This window comes from Centroberyx gerrardi, chromosome 2 (genome assembly GCF_048128805.1).
Source record: "Centroberyx gerrardi isolate f3 chromosome 2, fCenGer3.hap1.cur.20231027, whole genome shotgun sequence".
NCBI classification, from domain to species: Eukaryota; Metazoa; Chordata; class Actinopteri; order Beryciformes; family Berycidae; genus Centroberyx; species Centroberyx gerrardi.
The window spans coordinates 25,957,437-25,979,599 of NC_135998.1; the positions used below are offsets into that span (position 1 = coordinate 25,957,437).

General features: G+C 41.0%; 1 protein-coding gene across 1 annotated transcript; it reads right to left on the reverse strand.

Moving 5' to 3' along the window:
* Positions 1 to 1,399: 1,399 nt before the first annotated feature.
* LOC139913657 (uncharacterized) lies at positions 1,400 to 21,944 on the reverse strand. Its single transcript, XM_078286170.1, is given in 24 exon segments — positions 1,400 to 1,618; positions 1,740 to 1,888; positions 2,000 to 2,177; positions 2,330 to 2,893; positions 3,003 to 3,077; positions 3,268 to 3,342; positions 3,460 to 3,705; positions 3,966 to 4,097; positions 11,301 to 11,402; positions 11,507 to 11,710; positions 16,558 to 16,593; positions 16,890 to 16,974; positions 17,481 to 17,585; positions 17,758 to 17,848; positions 18,119 to 18,235; positions 18,698 to 18,809; positions 18,984 to 19,064; positions 19,363 to 19,434; positions 19,524 to 19,619; positions 19,739 to 19,842; positions 19,957 to 20,026; positions 20,117 to 20,204; positions 20,951 to 21,076; positions 21,741 to 21,944. Coding segments are annotated over 24 exon segments (3,237 nt in total). The 5' UTR covers positions 21,851 to 21,944.
* Positions 21,945 to 22,163: the final 219 nt, after the last annotated feature.

The following is a 22,163-nucleotide window of genomic DNA, read 5'->3' on the forward strand; positions in this document are numbered from 1 at the left end:
TCAATCTGCAATGAATAATGTCAACAATGACCTGTGACCAACAACAAAGTATTACAATCTCTTGTTTTCGTTTAATCTTATTTCAGCCTCTCAACCTCCTTAACTACATGTTCAACTCAGATATATAGTTGCATCAACATATATTTGATTCACATCAGTATTCTATCTTAGAGCAGCAGAAACACATATACACTGTATATGGACAGAAAACAAGGAACAAACAATTCCTTCATTTCATGGAATCTGTATTAACCTCCATCTGTGGTGGGGCACAGTACTATGTGTTGAGATGTGAGCTACTGAGCATATCCTGGGGAAAACTCCAGCTGTGTGTATTCGTCAGAGACAAAAACACATGTAAGTCTTATGCCTCAGGCTTGATTGGCAAGCTGCCCTGACTCCCTGATAACTCCACTGTATCTTCCACAGATGTACCGAACCACCAGTCAAAACCGCCAACCCCTAATAGTAACACATATGCAACACTAACTTTACATGTAAAATGCCTGGATCCAAAGACATGCAGGCAATGTCCACCATCACGGATGGCTAATTCACTAACAAGTTCAACAACAAACAAGGAACCTTCATAAAGCTCAATGGAAATAAGGAGCAATTTTACACTTAAAAGGCCAATTAATTCTAGCTGCATGCACTTTGCGCAAAAAGGCAAAAAATGCCTGTAATCTTATTCATAACATAACTCCACGTTTGTCTATGCAAATTTACTCAACAATGGCATTGAGAAGCTCACAATATCCACAATCAAATTGGCAAGAAAAAGCAAATACTCTGCATCAAGCCACGCTCTAACTCTATTATAAGCATTTTGCCAGCTTTCTACACTGACATGAAAATGACCACATTAACTAATCGTAATCTACAATCGTGTTCTAACAGCTACGATCCATCTTCTCTGAGACCTCGAGTCTTTTAAAGCAGAAGATAAAAAGATGCCATTCACCCTTTTCACTTCTCCTTTACTGTTCAATTTGACATCTCTGGTTCTACTCATCATTGCACTGACCATGCTGCACTGGTGTCTGTTGAAGTGTCTCTTTACTGAAAACGTATGTGCAGAGCTAAAGTGACATTTTATCAATGGGGGAATGGTGTTGTGATGTCAAAAAAATCTAGAAATTGTCGCACCCAAAATGTGCAGCAATGACAGAGGTTCTCTCTCAGAGACCACCAGGTCCGACAAAGCCAGGGCCTTCTGGACTGAGCAAACTGCAGCCACATGCAGCATACAGTTGCAAGCATGTGTGTCTCCCTACAGCTGCAGGGGGCGGTAAGATGCCTGAACAGAGCCCTAAAGGGACCAAAATGGAGCCTAAATGGAGCCTTTAATGGTCACAGTGCTGCCCAGCTGCCTAACCCTGCCACCCTATGTAACCGCCTAGAGGCCTGTGAGATCTACAATCGCCTTGATGAAGATGGTGTCATCGCGGATGTACGAGTTCTTGGCATCAAGCTTGGAGAGTGGGCAGAAGAGCGGACAGCCACTGGCGATGTTCATCTCACTCACGGGCCTCTGGAAGGAGGATGAAGTGACATCAGGCCGGAAGGCATCGATGATGTGCTCCCTGTTGCTCTGGTCCAGCAGCATCAGAGTCACCTGGGAATAAGACAGTGGGGAGGAAGGTAAGCAATAAGAGAGCTTCTGTCTTCAGGTGGAACAGTGTTTATCCACTATGGAAACTGCTTCTTGGAGACAACTTTGCCTCCAGGTCTTTTACCTTCTGGTTGAAAGGCCATTTGAGCAGAGCATCACTCAGTCCCCGCATCACCACAAAGAACAGGGACAAGTGGCTGCCGCGCCCTGTCCCATCTCCATTCAGATAGATCCGCAGACACATCTTATAGCCATATTTACTGGTGTAGAAGGCTGAGGGAGAGCAGACGCACCTCTTATTCAGCTAGACTTATCTGCAGATAATGAAGCGTCAAAAATAATGGCAAACACACAGATTGGTTTAATATGCATGAGAGAGGTTACCTGGTGAGAACATGGCAGGGGCTCGACCTGCGATGGCATCCTGCCTCTTCTTGGTAAAATCCGAGATCCTCCAGACAAAGACACCATCAAAAGTAGTGGCAGACATTTCCCTCAGCCGGCCCTCCATCTCAGCAACCGTCAGGTCCTTCAGCCCCACTGTCCTCTCCAGCTGTCGCACCTGGAAATTTAACATATACTGCACTTGCACAATCTCACACATTTTTGAAGTCCATTCAATATTATAGTACACAATAAATTTTCCAGCTACGCCAGCTGCAGCTACTTCAGTTTTACACTTCATTACAGTTCAGCAGTTCACTCAGGTCCTACCTTATTACTCAGAGCCTCAATCTTATCCTGGTCCAGTCTGTGTTGGCGGTTGCTGGCTTCCATGGTGGTAGCAAACCTCTCCACCTCTCTATTCAGGACACACACCACATTCTCAAAGGTGCCGGCCTTCACTTCAAGGTCTGTGCACCTGCGGCCCAGCTCAGCCACCTTGGTCTTCTCACTGTGCAGCTGGAGCTCCAAAGCTGCACCGACTGAGCTGGGCAGCGGTGTGAAGGAGGTAGAAACGGAGAGAGTGGGAGCCAGAGTGGGAGGAGGGGGGAGGGGAGCTGAAGCAGGTGGACCGGGGGGACCGGAGCTGGAGGATGAGGAGGAGGTGGCCCCCTGCACGGGAGGCCCAGAGGAGGTGGTGCTGAGCTGGGAGACTCTGGCCTCGAGCTCCCTGAGGGACTGGTGGAGTTCCACCAGTTTGTGTCCAGCTAATTCCAGTCCCTGGGGCTGCAGGCCCTCCATGCTCACTTTCATGCCCATGATGTAGTGCAGCAGCAGGTTGAGGTGCTCATAGGCGCAGGCACGCTCATGGTCATGAATCTTTTCCTTCTCCACCTTCACAAAGACACAAGACATGAGGAAAAGAATGAGATGGGAACAGCAGTGAAATAAGCGTAGGACTTATCTGGTTCTAAATATTTGAGGAAACAATAAGGCTACTTACAGACATATCACATCCCACAACATGAAATCGACATGGAGTTCTGAATTTGCTGCAGAACTTAATATGGTCCACATACTAGGGAAGACACAAAAAACACTATCAAATATTACCCTTAAGACTACCTTAAACATACACCATCTTAAATTATTGCATTAGCATACAGTAGCTATGTGGGACTATGCCCTATTTTCAATACTTTCAATTATTAGCAAAAAAATTCCCCAAAAAATAGCTTTTCTGCCTTGTTTAGTGAATAGAGATTTACCTTTTCTCTGGGTATTTTCTTCTTGGCACAGCCTTCACAGATCATTGGGTACTTGGGACAGATCTCATCATGTGCCTACAAAAACATGGAAATGTTTCTTTGCACTGCTTTTCTTGACACACAAAGCATCGCTGTAAGCTGCAGCACAGGCCAAAAGCCTTGCATCTTCAGTTTTAATAAATTATTTCTAACCTTGATATTTTTGAAGTGAAATGGCTCCTTGCAGTACTTGCAGTTGAGTGTTCTCTCTGGGCACTCTCGCTCGTTATGGCGTTCTTGTTCATTGAAGCGGATTCGTTCTTTACAGGAGGGGCAGGGGATGATCATGAACTCACATTTCCCCTCATGGTTCAGCTGCAGAAAATAGAGCTTAAGTTGAGTGGCTATGGCAGCCTTTACAGCATGGCAACCTCAGTGGTGTGACTGAGCCTGAAGTGTCTAACTAGATCAGTAAGGCGGGGCTAAGCTCGCAAAAATGCCTTCATAGACACCAGGCAAAATACCACATTTTTAGATTGCTGGTACATCTTAACATTGTGTGTTGCCAATGCTGGAGACAGGATAATAAAAACAACAAATTACCAGTTACACAAAAAATATTAAAAGAAAAAAAACCCATCTTGATTCTATACCACTGTGTAAAAGATGTTGTTGCTTTGATTGTAAAAACTATTAAACTAAATCAAAAGTTACCTCACCTCATACTCTTTAATACTGCCTTTCCAAGTGCAATTTTCATTGATACAAACAGCAGATAGGTTTTCAACTTCCCTTCGAGCTGCGTTATCAGGAAATGCCTGCAAAAAAGCAAAATAAAACAAAGGCATTTGCTATCACACTGTCTCTGTATCAAGTCAATCCTGTTGTGCCTTATGCATTATTTATGTTGGGAAAAGTTTGTGTATTCATTAGCGATGGGCAAGAATACATAAACATTTTGTTACAAATTACAAATACTACAATACAACAAATGTATCTAAATCTATTACAAATTATTGGTGGTAAAAATGTACATGATTGAAATATATGTATTTTCTGTTTGAAGCAGAGGGATTTGAACATTCATGAAGAACAAAAAAAAAATCCTACCACCTGTTAATTTCCACCAGATTAAAAACGCAGTTGACTATACTGAAAAGTATGTGTGTTTCTAAGTAAAGTGTCATTCTGCATCTCTATTTATTGGATATAATGATGCTTGTTTGATTCTTCACACCTGAATCTAAACCACAACAACCCATGATATCATGTTTGGATAAAGGTAACTCCTTCGATCAGATGCAGAGAATAGATTATCCCTGGACCAGCATCCTTTGCCTCCTGACCTTTGTGGCCCATTGACTAGAGTATGTTTATCATCATCATTGCCCATATTCTGAAAATTACAATATTCTCACGTTTCATAGAGTTTCCAGTTTACATGCATTTATGCATAGTCTGATTGATGCTGGCGATGCACTACATAAGTCTGAGCCAAAAAACATGGGGACAGTCCGCAGTTAATCTTGTGGTGTAAGAGGGTTAAGGGCTCAATCTCATGCCTCCCAATCATGCTGCAGACTCATGAGAGCCACAATTATTTTTGACTTACGTTTGATTTGTATGACTTGAATCTACAGAAATCTGGATGGGCTCCTGTGGTGTGAGATGACAGCAGTACAAATTTGAAAACAAGGCATTCATTGTTCCCAATGAATTCAACAGTGACAGTACAAGACATAAAAAAGTGACAAATTGAAAAGTTGGTATCAGTGATGTCTAGGCTACTGAGACATTCATATAATCTCCACTAGCCTACATAGCCTGCTTTACATAGAATGTTTTGAAAAACCGATTTCACTGTGTGAAGGAGGCTGGTGAGAGCTGGACACCGCCCATTACAAATGTTTTGTTGATTTAGGCCCACAACACTTCCAGAAGGCAATATTCTGGTGTCCCAGAGCCGCTGCACTCTATATCCAATTTGACCACACTAAGGCATCTATACTTAGGCTTACGCTTACACCCAAAAATATCTCAACTTATGACCAAGGCTCAATAACGTTGAGCCTTCTGGAGGTGTTCTGGGCCTAATTCAAAGAAACATCTGTGATGGGAGGAGCCCTCTTGATAACCCCAGTGACATACAGTACCTGCACTCACACACTCAACCCTGTAACATTTAGATTAGGTGGCTGGTGAAAGGTGTTGCCTGTCTGATGGTCCTGTAAATTTATCACAGTGTAGACTGATGTCCTCTGTAGTCACAATTTTGATTTTAGCATTGGGCCTCTATATGAATGCTCACCCAGGAATACCTGCAGGTATACAAATTACATAAAAATCATACCTAGTGAATCTTTAAGCTAGACAGCTGACCCACTGACAGCCAGCTCAGCAGTTCAGCTCAGCTCAGCTCAGCCGGCTCAGCAGTGCAACTTACCAACAATTAAAGGCTACAGGGACGGCAGACCCTGCTGCTGAGCAGTTCAGCAACTGCATTGCACCAACAGTCACAGACTTAAAGGAGAGCTGATCCCACTGATTTGAAACAGCCCACGTAACAATTCAGAAACTGCGTTGTATCAGCATACAAGACTTTGGTGTGACTAATTAATTAGACCAGGAGTTGTGGATGGTACATGATTATTTACTTCTGTTAGGTATGCTATCATGTTGTATAATAAATTAAGGTTCCTCTCTTTGTTCCTCTCTCAAAGTGTACATCCTTCTCTCAATCAGTCGCCATCACATACTGTATATTGCTGATCCACTTAGCCCTTGTTCAGAGAAGCGGACCAGACACATAGCGGGAATTCTGCACGCGAATCGCAGCAGGGCTGTTCAGACCAGGAGCATATTTCTACACGGTCCAGCAGCCCTTCCTGAGTAAAATGCACAACACAGAGGTGAAATGACCCGTTAAAATAGGCTGTACTGACATTGTACTCCAACAGTCGCAGCAACAACATCCCACGCCTTTTCTTTTTTAATGTTGTCTTTGAAGAAACAGTGCTGACGGTCAAATAGCTCCCTGTATTTTTTCACTTAAGTGATAAACTAAAGTGAGTAACTTAATATTGTCCATCTTCACTTTCTACATGGACTCTCTGGCACATCAAAACAGTCACATGGATTTCTTTAGGATTATTTTCAGCCTGTGTTGTGACTTGTGATTGGGCAATCTTTGGACAAGCCGGCCCATATCTCTCTCTCTCTCTTTCTATATATATCCATCTATCTATCTATCTATCTATCTATCTATTTATCTATCTATCTTTCTTTCTTTCTTTCTTTCTTTCTATCTATCACTCCTGTTTATTAACCCCGAAGCCCCACTGTAGGCAATGATTGAAGATTGATGATTGATGATTCTTGTAGAGCTGTTGCCACCCCTCAAATTGGTCACTTCTGGGCGTGTCAACTAGTGGTAGCAAGTGGGAATTAATCCACTTTGTCCAACCCAAATATTTTGACATTCAAAGAGTTCAGATAGCGATGTAAACTTCAAGTAACCAGGACATGAAGTGGCATGTTCAATTTGTGCTATTGTCACATAATCCAATTCATGGAGGTGGAACCTTGTCACATAATTTGTGTCCAATACACGCAGTCTGCATTTCAGACTTCATGCTCATTTCATGAAATTTTAAGAGACTAGGTTGTGTCTGGCCAAATGGATTAGTTCTCACATGGCATAAAGTTCTGAATTCCCCTTCCCTGCATCACGTGCTTGGTTCGTGCCGCAAGCTATCCCAGCATGCACTGCACAGCGAACTGCTCATTTCATAGAAAATTAATGAATGCAGAATTGGAGTTTGGCGGATCGCATTTGGTGGGGCTTCACTGTAACAGGCAACTTTTCTCGGCTGACAAACTTGTTGACCATCCACACATTGGCCGACTTTCCCTCACTCAGCACTATATGAAATACATATACGAAATACTTCCAGTGACTTGTTGGTCATGTTGCTCGCAGTCTGAATGCATAGTTACAGCTTCCTACTGGGAATACATCGTGATAATATTTTTTCTTGACTTAAATTGTAATGTGTTTTTTAAATGTGCAAGAAGGGAGTATTTTTACATTTTAAATAGTAGTATAAGTCCTCGCAGCCAAGAAAACAAGCACAGATCCTGTACAGGCCGACGGCGTGTGTTCAATTCAATCATTTTTAGATCATTTTCTATACATTGACCAGCTTTTGATTTTGTGGGGGCTGTGCCGATATTGTGATGGTGTTTTCTATCTGCCATTTCTATTTAATATGCCTGGGTTAATAAATTTGATAAATTAGTTTGAATTGCATTTGAAAAATCTAATTGGTATCAGCATTACTGTACGCTAACTGAGTACCAGTAAATACAGGGGGGGTGACAGCACAAGGTAATGGTTTGCAGTGGCAGGAGGGAAATAATTTGAGGTTGTACTTGCTAACAGAGCACAATAGCTAAAGCTATTAGCTATTACCAAATATCAAGGTAATTTAAATCAGCAATTTTAATTGGTAATTTAAATCGGCAAAAAAATCTGCAAGGAATTTCCACTGAATCCATCAGTGTTCCCTGATGTACTAGTCTGTAGGAGGGAGTCACCCAAGTGCAAAAGTCACCTGGGTGACTCCCTGACACACCAACAGCCCCATCAGCCTCACCAGGAAAACCCATCATGGGCTTCAACAAAGCAAATGTTCCAAAGAAACTAATCTGCATTTTAATGAAGTCAAAACAATTTCCCACAGGATCTCCAGTCTATGCACTAATCAAAAGATCTGTGATCAAATGGACCTAAACAGCATGGTCTGGTCACAGACCATGCTGTGATCCCCAGGGGTCCAGATCCCTGTCCCATGTGGTCTCACCTGACCAGAGAGTGGCCTGGTGTGAATGTGCCTTGCCTGTGCACACAGCAGAAGAACAAAGGAATATTTCCCGCTCTGTGCAAAACTCTCAAAAATTACTTAAGTAACAGATGTTAATTGAGCTTTCTGTCAAGGACTCAGTGGAGAAATGCATCCAGTGTAACATATGAGTGTTGGATTGTTTTACAAAATGTGGAACATGTGGAACATTAATGTACATAACACAGTCATGTTTGGTGTCAAACAAATCACTAATTTGTTTTGGGTCACCAAGAATGTGTTATTACTATGTACCATAAACATAGTTTCTGATACATTCAGAATTCAGTCACTGTGCCTTTCAGTTTGAACTTTCGACTTACATCAGCACGGGACTCTAGCCTGCAATAATCTTGCCTCCATTCAACACAATGGCCGAGGCGCACGCAAAACCTTTCTTGCGCGATAATGTGAACATTCCTTAACTTCTGAAAAGAATGAAAAGTGAAGTGAAGAGTGAAAAGAATTAATTCTTTCAGATTAATTAATTAAATGTTCAATGTTGAAATAGGTCCTTTAGCAGAGCCTAAGTGGACCTTTACCTTGGTTCTGTATCATCAAGCCCCAAGATGGTGGTGCCCGAAAATTGACAATATTTATGCTTCATCAAAAACATAACATTATAAGCATGTCTAACTAAATTGACCCTCCCTTTTCCAAGTCCAATCGCCCAAACCCCATACCCAACCGCTTTTTTAGTATTATTTAGTAATATTACTGACTCTTATTCAGCGTGACTTTCAATGAGTGCAATGGTTTAATTTCTACAAGCATCCAATATTGAGGAGTGCAAGGTTCAGAGCCATAGTGCCCTGACAATATAAGTGACAAATATTCCTGAGACTCTATAATGAGAAGTGTTTAGGAAACAAATAAGAGCTGAAAAGAGACATACAGTATAAAGGATTATTTATACTTCAAGAAAAGAGCATACTAGAACAAATAGAGGAAGAAAATATGGGAGATGAGGATGTGTCAATGGCAAAAGGGAGATGTATCTTTTCTTTTCAACCATTGACTGGCTGCTCTTTCCATCTGCTTCTGAAGCTGCTATGCATGTGGCCTGACGTAAGCCCTGACCACAATCATGGCACTCTACTCTACCCTGGCTTGCACAAGTACATGAGCACCAACGGCCCTGCTCCTTTGCTGACTACTCTGGTTAGCCAGCTGTACTTAGATACAATATTTGAGCCAAAACAGCTAAAATACGGTAATTGCCTGCCAATTAAAAAAACATAATTTAAACCCTTGTGAGTAATTGTCACACCCACAACTCACTTTGTAAAACCTCCCACTTTACAGCTCGCCTGCCCTACATGATGTGTGTGTTTGGATGCAACTATTCTCATGTTTGTTTTAGTAGTGTATAAAAGCCACTCGAGTCTACCGTAGCCAAAACTGCTAGCTCAGGGCAAGGGGAAACTATGCTAGCTAGGTGCAGCCCAGGAAGCAGCAGGTTGCTGTAAAGAGCAGGTTGTGTTTTGACATGTGATTGCACCCCACATGGGGGCAGGGCAGAGGTTTTGAAGAACAAGGGTCACGATTCATTGAATTGAACTTGGATATTATAAGTCCAAGGTCTGCATGACCCTGCTGCACTTGCCCTACATTAGCCCCATGTCTAAGTCCTGATTGTGCATTTAAGGAGTCCTGCTAAGTTGAAGTAGCCACTACATCTCTTACAACTGTCTGTTTAGATTCCATTAGTGTCAACCCGTTTTATATCTTCTATATCTTTTAATCTTTAACTTCTCCATCATCATCTTGGGTATCTCTCAGGTGGAGCATCAGCCCAAACAGCAGACTTAAGCTTAAGTTTAACGGTAGCTTCCCTGTTGACATTGAACTCTCTATGCACTCAAAGCTTGCATTGTACCATCTTCCTAAGTGCTTCTCAGATGTAGTTTGAATTTCCTCTTTGAGATTGTACGGCCTTTTAAATCCAGTCATTATCTACTCAGGGCCACCAAACACACACAGCAAGTTAGCCCCCATAGTTCCATCTCAAATTTCTCCAAACAGCTTGTGCAGCGTAATCTAAGTGTTTTGCAGCCAAACAAATTAACTGTGGGTCAGAAAATCTGAAAATTCCTATATTTTTCTCAACATTTCTTTGTTCTAGGACAACAGTTGTGCACCTAGTTGTGCATGCACGCTACAGTAGCAAGCACAGTCTTCCACCAGAATGTTGTTGAAGAAAATAGAGGAAGTAATGAGGTAAATATTGGACTTTTGGTCTCTTGCACAAGCTGTTTGGAGAAATTTGATGGACATTTTATGTTGTTTTCAGAGCTGTAAAAGATGGCCCCGTTAATTTCAATAGTTTGGGATAAGGGTGAGATGGAACCACAGGGGCTAACTCACTGTGTGTTTGGTGATCCTAACTTTATTGGAGTTTCAACTGACTTGGGGGTGACTAGATTTTTAAGGACTGAATTTTCATTTTGGGCACATTATCGGCTTCCTGTGATGTGCTTTTCATACATGTAGTAATGTATAAAGTCTATGGTCTTATATGCCAATTAGTTATCTTCCATGCTTGTTCTCACAGACTAGGTCTATTCCCTCCTGTTAGCTGTCTTTCAATGCTGTCACATGGTCTTTCCTTAGTCGTCAGCTCTATTCAGCAATCACAAGAGAAATCTCATTGAGACATTTAGCAATACTCAGGATACAAATACAAATTCTTTGTAAATATTCCCATTAGTTAATGACCAGGCCCATACTTTTCTGAAACCTTATGATGCAGGCGTATTGTAGGCCTATTGGTGATCAGGTGAATATTGTTGTCATCGGATAGTCGCAGCAGTCAAATCAATATAACATCACTGAGCTACCCAAATACCACATGGGAAGATATGTCTGGGAAATGCAACTTTATGAGTTTCAGAACTCTAAAATGCATTCTAGAAAACTGTCATAAATTAAATTTAAAATACAGAAATACTGCCCACAGAAGAAGTAATTTTACAAAAAACTACAAAAGTCATTAAATATATAGTGGAAATACTGCCCACCTCTAGTATTTGCGCACACATGGTGCAAATGATATGGATTCACTTTGACTAACTTTCATCACACAACATACTTTATGAGAAATGGTGTGTACAGAGAAAGCTTTTTATACAATATAAATACACTGATACTCACGCATCCTTGTTTCAAAATTGATGTAGGCTCCTCAAAAATATCCTCTTTAATGCAAGCATTGCATTTCTGAGGTCCATTACTGCAATGTGACAACATTAATATGTTAATAAAAACCCCAAATATGTAAACATCATATAGCCTAGACATATGCATAGCAGTCTTTGGAGTTATTATAAGGCACAGTATTGTCCAGTTGGATGTCTCACCTCACAGTCCTGTTGAAGCAATAGGAACAGAAGCGATGTCCACACTGGGCTTGAAATGGTCTTCGGAGTATGTTATGACAGCAGTTGCACAGGTGCTTGTCCTCCAGCTTGTTGGCCAAGATCTTCTTGGGGAAGCCGGGCTTGTTGCTCTCCATCGATGAGGGAGGGGAGGGCTCCTGTGTGGCCATAGTGTCTGTTCACACGTCAGACCTGGGAAAGGGGCAACATCCAAGTCAAGACATGCATTTTCAGGCTTGATCTCAGATGAAAAATTGTTCAGTAAACTGTCAGCGTTTAGCCTTTTGGATGCAACAGTTAGTTCTGGAGAAATAAATACAAAGGAATTACATCAAACCAACTGTAAACTGTAGTATATAGTGGCTCTTTTGCTGGACTGACAATATCCTGCTGACATTATTGGTCAGCTCTAAAAAAAACAAACAACAAAAAACACCTGTCAGCCTTAAAATATGAATGTGATGCGTGAAAAATCTTATCCTCTTCTTATAATCCCATCACATTCAGCAATGGTTCCCCACGTTTCAATGGCAGTGCATCATAGGCCAACTGAAGGGCCCACATCCCTTTGTTTACATTTCGAGTCTGCATTCATGGTTCCTTGTCGTTGACTTGGCACAAACTGATGATCGCCGGCTAGCTCCCTTTCTCTGCAAACAAAGCTTGCACAGCCTACCCGGTTACACGAACGGTGCTGTCAAATCGCATATCCATTGTCTCTTTTTCCCTTCCTTTTCCTTGCCGCTGTTGCTAAGCTATCAGCATCCTTTAGTCAGAAGTGGTACCCAGCACGCCGCCACGCCCCTTTGAAATCAGACGCACAAGCTTACCAGCTACAAGAGACAATTTACTGAAAAGGGTAGCAACTGCTATCGCAATTACTTGAGTTTAAACTTACCAGCGTTTTGTCTAAACTGTCATCGCTCGCCGAGGCTGTAAAATCCTCCTCCTCGCCGCAGATTCACGCTCGTGAAACGTACCGATATTATATCTGGTTTTGCAGCCGACTGTATGTGTTTTCTTTAACGTTAGCCACATAATATAGATGTGGTACCCAAAAGCGATGGCTGTTATTGTCCAATATCGCCATTGCACTTTCAGACTGAGTGTTACGTCATGCGATGGGTTGAACATGGGTTGATAGGCAGGCGAATGTAGAGCCGAGCAAACCATTGGTTCAAAATACAAGAGCTGGGTGGTGATGATCAGACGTTATAGTGAAAACATAATAACTGATCAAGTAAAAAGAAAAACATCCATAGTAAATCATAAATACATGCAACTATAATGTAATGCATGAAAAATGAGAGGTGAAAAGAGAATATGAAAAAAAAAAAAAAAAAAAAAGAAAAGCCCATTGATTCATAGGGCTCTTTTGGCCCTGTAATAAATTGGACACAATATTATTTCAAACGTTTGCAACTTTGTCTGTGCGCAAAAAGCTCAGTGTAATAACGACTGTAATCTCCTACTTCTTGAACTCAAATTAGATGCGAATTTTGGTTGTTTTATAAATTATTTTCATAATCAGTTTCAGTTTTTTGGTCAATGCCAAAACGAGAGTGGATAATAAAGCATAACAAAGCAAAAATAAAAAATCCAAAGACAATGTTTAGCAAAATATACTCAGTGATCACAAACTGGCTATTGAAACTGTGCCCTGTGTGGAACAGGAGAAGTTGAGACAGAAAATCACTTTCTCATTCACTGCCCAAAATACAAAGAAATTAGACAGGAATTCTTCCCCAAATTCATCCCAGACTTCCACAGCTTTCCAAACAACAGACTAATTCAAACCCTTGGAGAAAACAGTAATAGTGTAGAACTGGCAGGGAAAGTAAGACCATTATTTATTTGACTTATACACTGTACAGAACTGTATATAATGAGCATTTTCTTACCTTTTATTTACTTTTATGTGTTTTTATTCATTATTCATTTTTATTTTTCATTGTTTATGTTAGTTAGGACCAAGACACGTACAGTCACAATGGAGATGAGGAGAAGAAATCGGCCAGTTTGGGTTTGGAAGATGAAAAGGTGACAGGTAAAGGGGGAAGAAAGTGAAATATTCAAGATCAGATGTGCAAAGAGATGACAAGGGAAGAGTAGAAACAGAGGTCCAACCTATCATGACAAGGAAGAGGAACCTTCCCACAGGCAGAGGAGCTAAAAGGTTACAAGAGCACAGACAGTGGATGATAGGTTTAATGGAGCAAACGGCAATAAAACATTAAAAAAGGAGACAAGGAGAGAGAACAAGAGACAATTAACACTGCACTGCCAATACTGGAAAGATGTAGTGAAAGAGGAGGTAGAACAAAGCTCACTGGCACTTTGTCAAGACGAGGACTGAACAGAGGAAGAGAGAGACGCGTCACTGTCAGATTTGCAAGATGAAGAGTGGAAACGTGAAATGGGGAAACATGACATTGAAAACAGTCAATTGTCTCAGAAACAAGTGCTGGAGAAGGAAGAGAGAGGAGAAAGGAAAATTAAAATCAAGTGGACAAGAAAGAGGGAAATCATATAAATAAGAGACAGAAAAGCCAAACCAGGACCCAATTATTTTCAATTAAAATAACAAAAAAAGAGTTGAATGAAATAACACAGTAACAATAACCTTAGGCCACTATTAAACAATGCAGGTAATTATGAATTCTTGAAGAAGAATTTATACTATACAATGACATTTAAATATCAAATGTAATGACGAAGCATAGTAAAAAGACACATTTATTGGTTACGAAGCTGTCTGCAGTGTTTTCTATGAAGGGTTTACAGTATAGTTTAGACCAGACAAATTAGGCAAATCGTCCGCCATAACAAGGAGGAGGGTTGGCCAGGAAGCCCAGCTGTAGTCCATCTTGGTTGTGCTACTAGCCTTCAAATGCGAGAACATCATAGCTTACCTGCAGAGACAGTGGTTTCATTTCTTTGCCAAATACAGAAATAGAAATGCCAAAGTTCACTGCACTGTACCTCTGCTCTGCCCACATGAGAAAGGCTGTGTCCCAAGCATTTGTACAAAAAAATTGAAGATCATAGTATAGAAGTATAGAAGTGCAGAAGCCCTTGAGGTGCTCCAGAGTTGGTGAATAAATTCAAAATGATCCTTGGATAGGTGTGTCTTGAAAACAGGATATACCAGTGCTGAGAAGTGGGCAACAACAGAGAACACCTAAGGCAGTTACCTTTTATTTATACCTTTCAACCCATGCAGGGCCAGGGAGAGCGTGATGTCAGATCACAAGAGAAGTATTTCTGCCCAGGAATCATTGACAAGCTGCATCTTCCCACTGTGGAGTAGTGTGCAGCTGGTTGGTGAACTCTTGAGACAGACAAAAAGCACAAAACCTGTGAGATCAACTGCAGCCAGCTGAATTCATATCACAGAGGTATAACTCTCTAGGGAAGGTATGCTGAACAAATGGTGCAACACATCCTATCAATAGAGAGCGATGACAGAGATGCACTGCCACATTCCATCAGGGTATTAGATCTAGCCAGTCAGCGCATAAAGAAAAACCACCAGGGCCCTCAAAGTCCGGATATTCACAGGCGCTAGCAAAACCCACACACTAACAGGTGTCAAATATGTAGCATTAGACCTTAATTCATCAAGTCATTTCAATATTTATCTTAACCATTCAGAAATTTCTTTATCTTGCATTCACGACTTGTGAGGGGGTGGTTACTCTCAATTTATAATTAATTAATGTGACTAAGAGGTAAACAATTGCATGTTAAAGCAACCATAACTCCTACAAATACATGGCTAATCTTGACTGCCGAAGGTTCTTATTGCAACATCATTGCACTGGTAGATAGGCCCTATTCTCAGTTACACCTTTCACAATAATGGCCCCATGTGAGTAAAATAAATGATACTTCCTGATATAGCACCAAGTTATTATTTTGAAAATGTGCACTAGTAGACCTAGTGGGGTGGGTGGTTCCGTCGGGACCCCATTAGTAATGGGATTCCCTTGGGTGCTTATGAGGTTCTCACAGATGTTAATGGCGGTCCCATGAGTTTACATGGGATTCCCATGGGGGTTCCATGAAAGCCGAAGACTCCCTATGTAGCCTTTTTCATTACCCTAAGCAGTATAACCAACCTCACCCTTCTGAAGTGGGTTTACACAGCAGCTCAGTAACCGAATACTGGTATATGTTGTTTGAGCCAAGGTTATTGAAACAGGTCTTGACTTAATATCCAAGTCATGTTGGTGGCCTTCATTTTTTTTAAATTACTTTTCACGATATTTTATCCCATTATTCATTGTTGTTTGTAACTTGCTATTGTTTATTATTTCAGCATTTTAATTATTTCAACAGTGTGATTCCAGTTCCTATATAAGCTAGTTTTTAATTATTAAGTTATTATATTAAGTTTAACTTATGACATAAATAAATAATATATTTGCAGGAAATATATTATGCCTATTGTCCTGACAATTGTAATGACTTTTCTTAAGAAGAGTTGATTTCATTTCATTTCTGTCATCATAACTTGCTCTTTATGTTTAAAGTGTTACCCTTAAATGTGATTGAAAGATATTGTACAGACATTCCTAGTTGAGTGATTTACATAAATATAATTTATTGGCAATTCATGTCTACAAGAACACGTGAACAGCACAAGTTGACCTTTTTTGAAATGTTTGGAAAACATTGAAACAACTAAGTCCATGGGACCTAATACCTGAAAAATCCCATTACTATAAAATGCAAAAAACCCTTAGATAAATACTACATATAAGCTTAAAATGTCTCTTCACTAAGACTAGCACTTGAAATATGCTTCAATTTACACTCTAGCACAATATTAGATAAAAAAGAGAGATAAAGTCCTGAGTGGAAAGGGGAAAGAAACTCCTATTGCACAATTTAAGGAATAGTTCACACAATTTTTAGAAAGCTTTCTGTAGGAGCCAACTGTCCACAATTTGGCAACAGATAGCTGATCTGCAGTGTTGAACCGGCGTTTTTTAAAGAAGGCGCAGCTTCCATCCAGCTTGCTTCTTTTATGTTTCTTCAAGTAGCTTCCGGAGGTTCCTTTGAATCTAGGATGACGAAAATATAACACATCTGAAAACATATGCAGGCACCTGCTGAGCGAACCATATTCAAAAACAATTGCACGTTTGAGAAAAAGGCAAAACTTAAACAATGATACACCCACGCATTCACATTGATGTTCTGACAGCTAAATATAGGGTCATTGTACTGCCTTGTCATTTTGCAGTGAAAGAAATGCCACTGGGGAAAAGGGCTATTGAACAGAATAAACTGTTGCTACTTCAGCAGCAATGTTGCCACATGGTTTATTAGCTGTGCAGTCCAGGACAACTGGCCAAACCTTTTCTAGCTTGAACAGGTTGGTGGACAGTTCTCCGTAAATCTCAGCATTGAAATCATCCTGGGATCTGTGGTTCACAAGATTTCTGGAACAAGATTTACATTGAATTATTATCCACAGCCTGCACAATGTAAAACAATTCAGCCATAGTTATAAGGCAAATGTGAGTTTCATTCCAACATGACATAGTTTATCCACCATTTGAAAACTGTAACACCAACTCTGACGAAGGGATTGTCAGAAAGATTGTGCAGTAATCTTAAATTAATCTTACAAAACAGCAACATTAAATCTGATGTGATCACTAGTACTTCTGACATACTGGACAATGAAATGATTTCGCCCAGATGTGTATGTGTATATATATACACACACACACACACACACACACACACAACATTTGGAGGGGAAAAAAACTTCATTGCTCAATATTTCAAAAGTACAGGTGATCATATTGGATGTAATGTTACTGTCTTGTTGTAATACATTTATACACAACACCCACATGATACGTATTTGGAATGAAACTCTTCATTTTCATTCATATATGTTTACGTTTTTTCCAAAATAACATGAGGATCTAGCACTTACTCATTCCGCATGTATTCCCCCATGGAAACCAAGGAGTTCAGGCGCTGCTCAAGAGCCACAATCTTGAAAGCCATGTAACAGGAGGACAAGACGAGGACGCTCACTCTGCGGAGACACACAGGCAGCGGCAGGTAAACATTCCAATGCCAAACCCACGAACAAAGGGTTTGTCATCTTTCATTGTCCCAACATGCCCAAATGATGGAAGGCAGATTTATGAATTGTCTTGTCAGACTACTGTAGTTTCTCAGATGGCACATAATGAAAGGTTACTCACAAGAACAAATAGATCAGGAGGATGGTGTGTAGTGACACGGGCTGCAGGGGTTTGTCTTTGAGTGCGACCCCCTGGGCCGGCTTGGTTGGCCCTACAAGAGAAAGCAAAGTTAAAAGTGCAGCAAAAAGAGACATATCCATTAGGTTCATACCATTAACTGTACAACGTTGACATATTACTTTTTGGAGATAGATAAATAAGCTAAAACATGAAATAATACAAAGAAATAGACCTATGATTAATATATTCATTACTCTTAATTTACAAGTCATCTCCATTGACGCTGTTTTCTCTCTGGGAAATACTGAGTGCCTTAACAAAGTCTTCTTCTATCTCCTAGGAGGGATCCTTATTGCGCTACCGTTCTGAAGGGCGGCTCCGTGCTTTGGGCTGGGAGTCTGGAGGTGAACATCTGCATGGACCGAAACCTCTCCGGCCTTCACTGCACTCAGGAACGTGTCCGGGAGGCTGGGGAAGTCTGCTCAAATAAACAGAGAGAACCTGTGACCACTGCTGGCTGCAAGCTTTAGGTAAATATTGATGGTATCACAAACACCCTCATAGTTCGACGTGCGCTATACGTTAGCCTGTGAAATGAAAAAAGATAGCACTTCAAAGGGCTGAAATAAGCAATAAGTTGAATTATTAGTCAAAACTTCAAAGGGAAGAACTCCAGTATAGACTTTGCTGTTTCTGTGCCACCTGTCTTGGCCAGAACAGAAAGCACTGCCTAATGACTCCAATTTCACTTGGCTTCTGTTCAGTCAACTCATTATCTGCACACTGAAGACTGTCTGAGCCATACTGACACCTGACACCCAAAGCACATATGGTGTGAAGACAAAAACTCTACAATATGCACAGTAGATTAGGTACAGAAGTATCTAGTAACTTTGTGTGCGACTATTCCTAACTCTGTCATATAGTACGGAGCACGCACCAGCCATTTTGTCATAATCTGGAGTCTGGGATCCAGAGCTGCTGCTCTCCATCATGTCCTGCCGTCTCTGGTGTACAACGCCGTCCAGGTCGGAGAAGTCTGCAGAAAAGTCCTACAGTGCACATAAAGGAAAATACTCCATGGATTCCATACATACAGAGTGGAAGATTGTATAACATAAGTCTGGAGCATTTCTATAGGCAGTTTCAACACAATGGAAAAATCCCCTCACATACACTAAACGCTCCTTTACAAACACAAACACACACACAGACCCCTTACTGACCAGAGGAAGCGACGACGGGCAGCTCACTCTGAAGCTATTCTCACATAAGGAAGCGATGGGGCTGCTCCCAGTATTGTCCACCTGGAATGACAGTGCACAGGGATTAGTGCATAGAATAGAAACAAATAGGCCCATTTGAATAAAAAGTTAAATAATAGCTTTACACAATCCAAGTTTTTCACATTAGACTTTCCATGCTTTAGCTACACATATTTACATAAATGAATGCTAAAAATATCACAAATCACTTTCAATGTTTCAGAAAGCTGCCAACCAAACAAGCACTTTTTATTGCAATAATCACAGAAAAACTATAGAATCATGTAGGGGCTGATTAGTGTTTTTAGTAGAAATAACTTGCAGAGGGGACAGCACTTACATCCAGATGAACGCAGATGGATTTCAGAAGTTTGTAGGTGGTGTCTCGAGAAAGGAACGACACAAACACATGCTAGAAAACAGTAAATTAGAGTCAGTTTCTTATTTGTGTCAAAGGAGAAACAAACTGAGTTCACAGTATGAAGGCCAGCACAGTCTTACCCGCTCACTTGTAGTTGCAATCACAAGGGCGTTTGGCACTAAAATTGCAGTTTTTGTCTTTTTGATTAGTGTCACAGAGATCACTGGGATTGCAATCTGGCAACAAAAAATGCACTTTTTTTTTTTTTTACCAACGATCAAACACCATCATATGATATCAGACAATTCTGTCAGAAAATATGAAATGACACTGAACCCAAAAACAACTGCCATACCTTGGTATCTCTGCCAAAGACTTTGGAATGGAAACAGATCCAGTTATCAGAGACAAACATTCTGCCCTGATACAAGATATCTTTCTGCAGAGCACAAGTGTAACCTGTTGGCATATATTTCTGATTTAGACTGATTCAACAACATCCCATAACAATGTAAAATGTTCATGCTTCTCACTTCCAGCTGAAAGGAGAATATGAATAATGAATGAACTTACTTTGTTTGAGTAACTCATCTTTGCTTATTTCCTTGAATAACTTATGATACTGGGCATTCGTCTTTGATAGCTAAAAAGAAGAGAAAGGAGAATTTTGGAAAACAAAAATTGTAATATAAGGTTTTGCATAAGGATTGTTATGATCTGCATGACTCCCTACCTGGCTGGACTGGGATTTCTTTCTTTCAAACTTCCTCTCACAGTCACTTGGACTCGGCATCGGGGAAGGCTGCTCTGCAGGTTTAAATCTGAAAAAGGGTCAATGTTTATCTTTAAGTATGCTGCAGCAAATCATGGTAACACTTGAAGAGAAGTAAGTTGAAATGGAAAATTATCACTTCTTAAGAATAGCGACAACTAAAGCCAGTGTTAACACTCAAGCATGATTTGTAATGAACTAAATAGGCTCGCCCCAAACATTTACTGTCAAAACAACACTCCTTACACAAGAGACAAGCTTATCATGGTTATGTAAGGCTGCTTACACAGCAACACCAACGAGCGTAAACAGCACTTGTCCCGGGTCATGCAGGTATACTGTAGGTGGCATAATAACACTATAGATGGAAAGTGAAGAAATAAAGTTGATAACATCTTGAGAGGATCACACAGACAGTAGTCCAGGAGGTGAACAATGATCCAACTTAGACCATTATGGGATTTGATTTTCCATTTTGTCACCTGTGACATGAAACACTGTTAGAAATTGGACTGTGATGTTGCTGATTCAAGGGGTTAAGAAATTATTCTCTGGATTAATCCTGATATTATCATACAATAGTTTTAGTTTTTGTTATACCTCAGAAAAGAATATATATAATCAATTTAAACCACAGATATTACCATCAAGATAACTTTTTTTTTGAGAAAGCACAACTTTGGATTGGAAGCAGAACTCAACCAAAGCATTACCAGCCCACTCAGCCTTTATTCAAGTAAGAAATCTTATATTTAGCAGGACAAAATGCACTATATACTGGACTGTGTGCTTCACCTCATGAGGGGGGGCTTCTTCCTGCTCTCTGAGAGCTCGGACTCTGTGTCCACAGACAACTGGAGGTCTGCAGGTGACCTCGCACTCCTCCGCTGTCTTTTCTCACATCCATTCTCCGCCTCAGACCTAGACAGATAAAACACGCAGCGATTATACTCTAATTCTCTGACACTCACATCCGGCACCTGCGAGAAAGTAAAACTTTTCAGATGCATTTGCTGTACCAGAGGGGGCTCCATCATAGTAAACACACACACACACACACACACACACACACACACACACATCACACATTTCACTGTAAGTGCAAAATAACTTTGCTTAAGATGAAATAGCAGGCCATCAACCCCTATTTATCTAGTTTACCTTATCTAACATGGATGTAGAGGATTTTCACCTAAGGTTTGAGTTGCTGAATTTGTAAACAATGACACATTACAGCTCAGCAGTGACACCACTGCAAAGCAAATAGCAGATTTGAGAAAGGACCCTGAACCTGAATCATTACCAGAATCTAGACTTAACCGTGCCACGCGTCACACTCCCCAATATAATAATATAAAGACGCTACACCCCTTTAATTTAATGAGTATGTCTGTGCTGGCAACGCAGGCAGCGGCCAAGACAACTATAAGACAGCACTTTCCAAATGGCTTAACGATGTATTTATGCATGCAAAATCAACTAACAGAGAGTTTCCAGCGCTCTTTTACGCAGCCGAAGGCCTACATTGTCTCCACAGAAGTTGCAAAGCGCACCGGGCCCTCGCCGTTTCCAGACTTACGTCGACTGTATCCCCCGGGAGTCCTTCCTCCTGACCCGCTTGGCATTCTTTAAAACCTGTTCTGGTGTGGACAGCGGGGTCAGAGGTCCGTCCGGCTGCTCGATCATCAGGACCATCTCTTGAGGGACTGCGGTTTTACGCCTCCCCCATTGGTTCCCGTTTCGCCCTCGCAGCAGCGCATAGAGGCTGTAGAGGAAGTCTTGAAACGGGAAATTTGGGAAGATCGTACGATGACCAAGACACCCTACAGAGGTGGAGCCGGGGAAGGGAAGGGGAGGGAGCATAAGGGAGCAACATCAGGAACAACAGGGATCTGGCTTGTGTTTCCTGGGACTGGCAAAGTTGGCTTGTGCGATAAACTTAGCGGAGATAATTCATTTCCAGTAACCTATGGCGCCACAGTCTCAAATCCAACGATTATTATTGGTA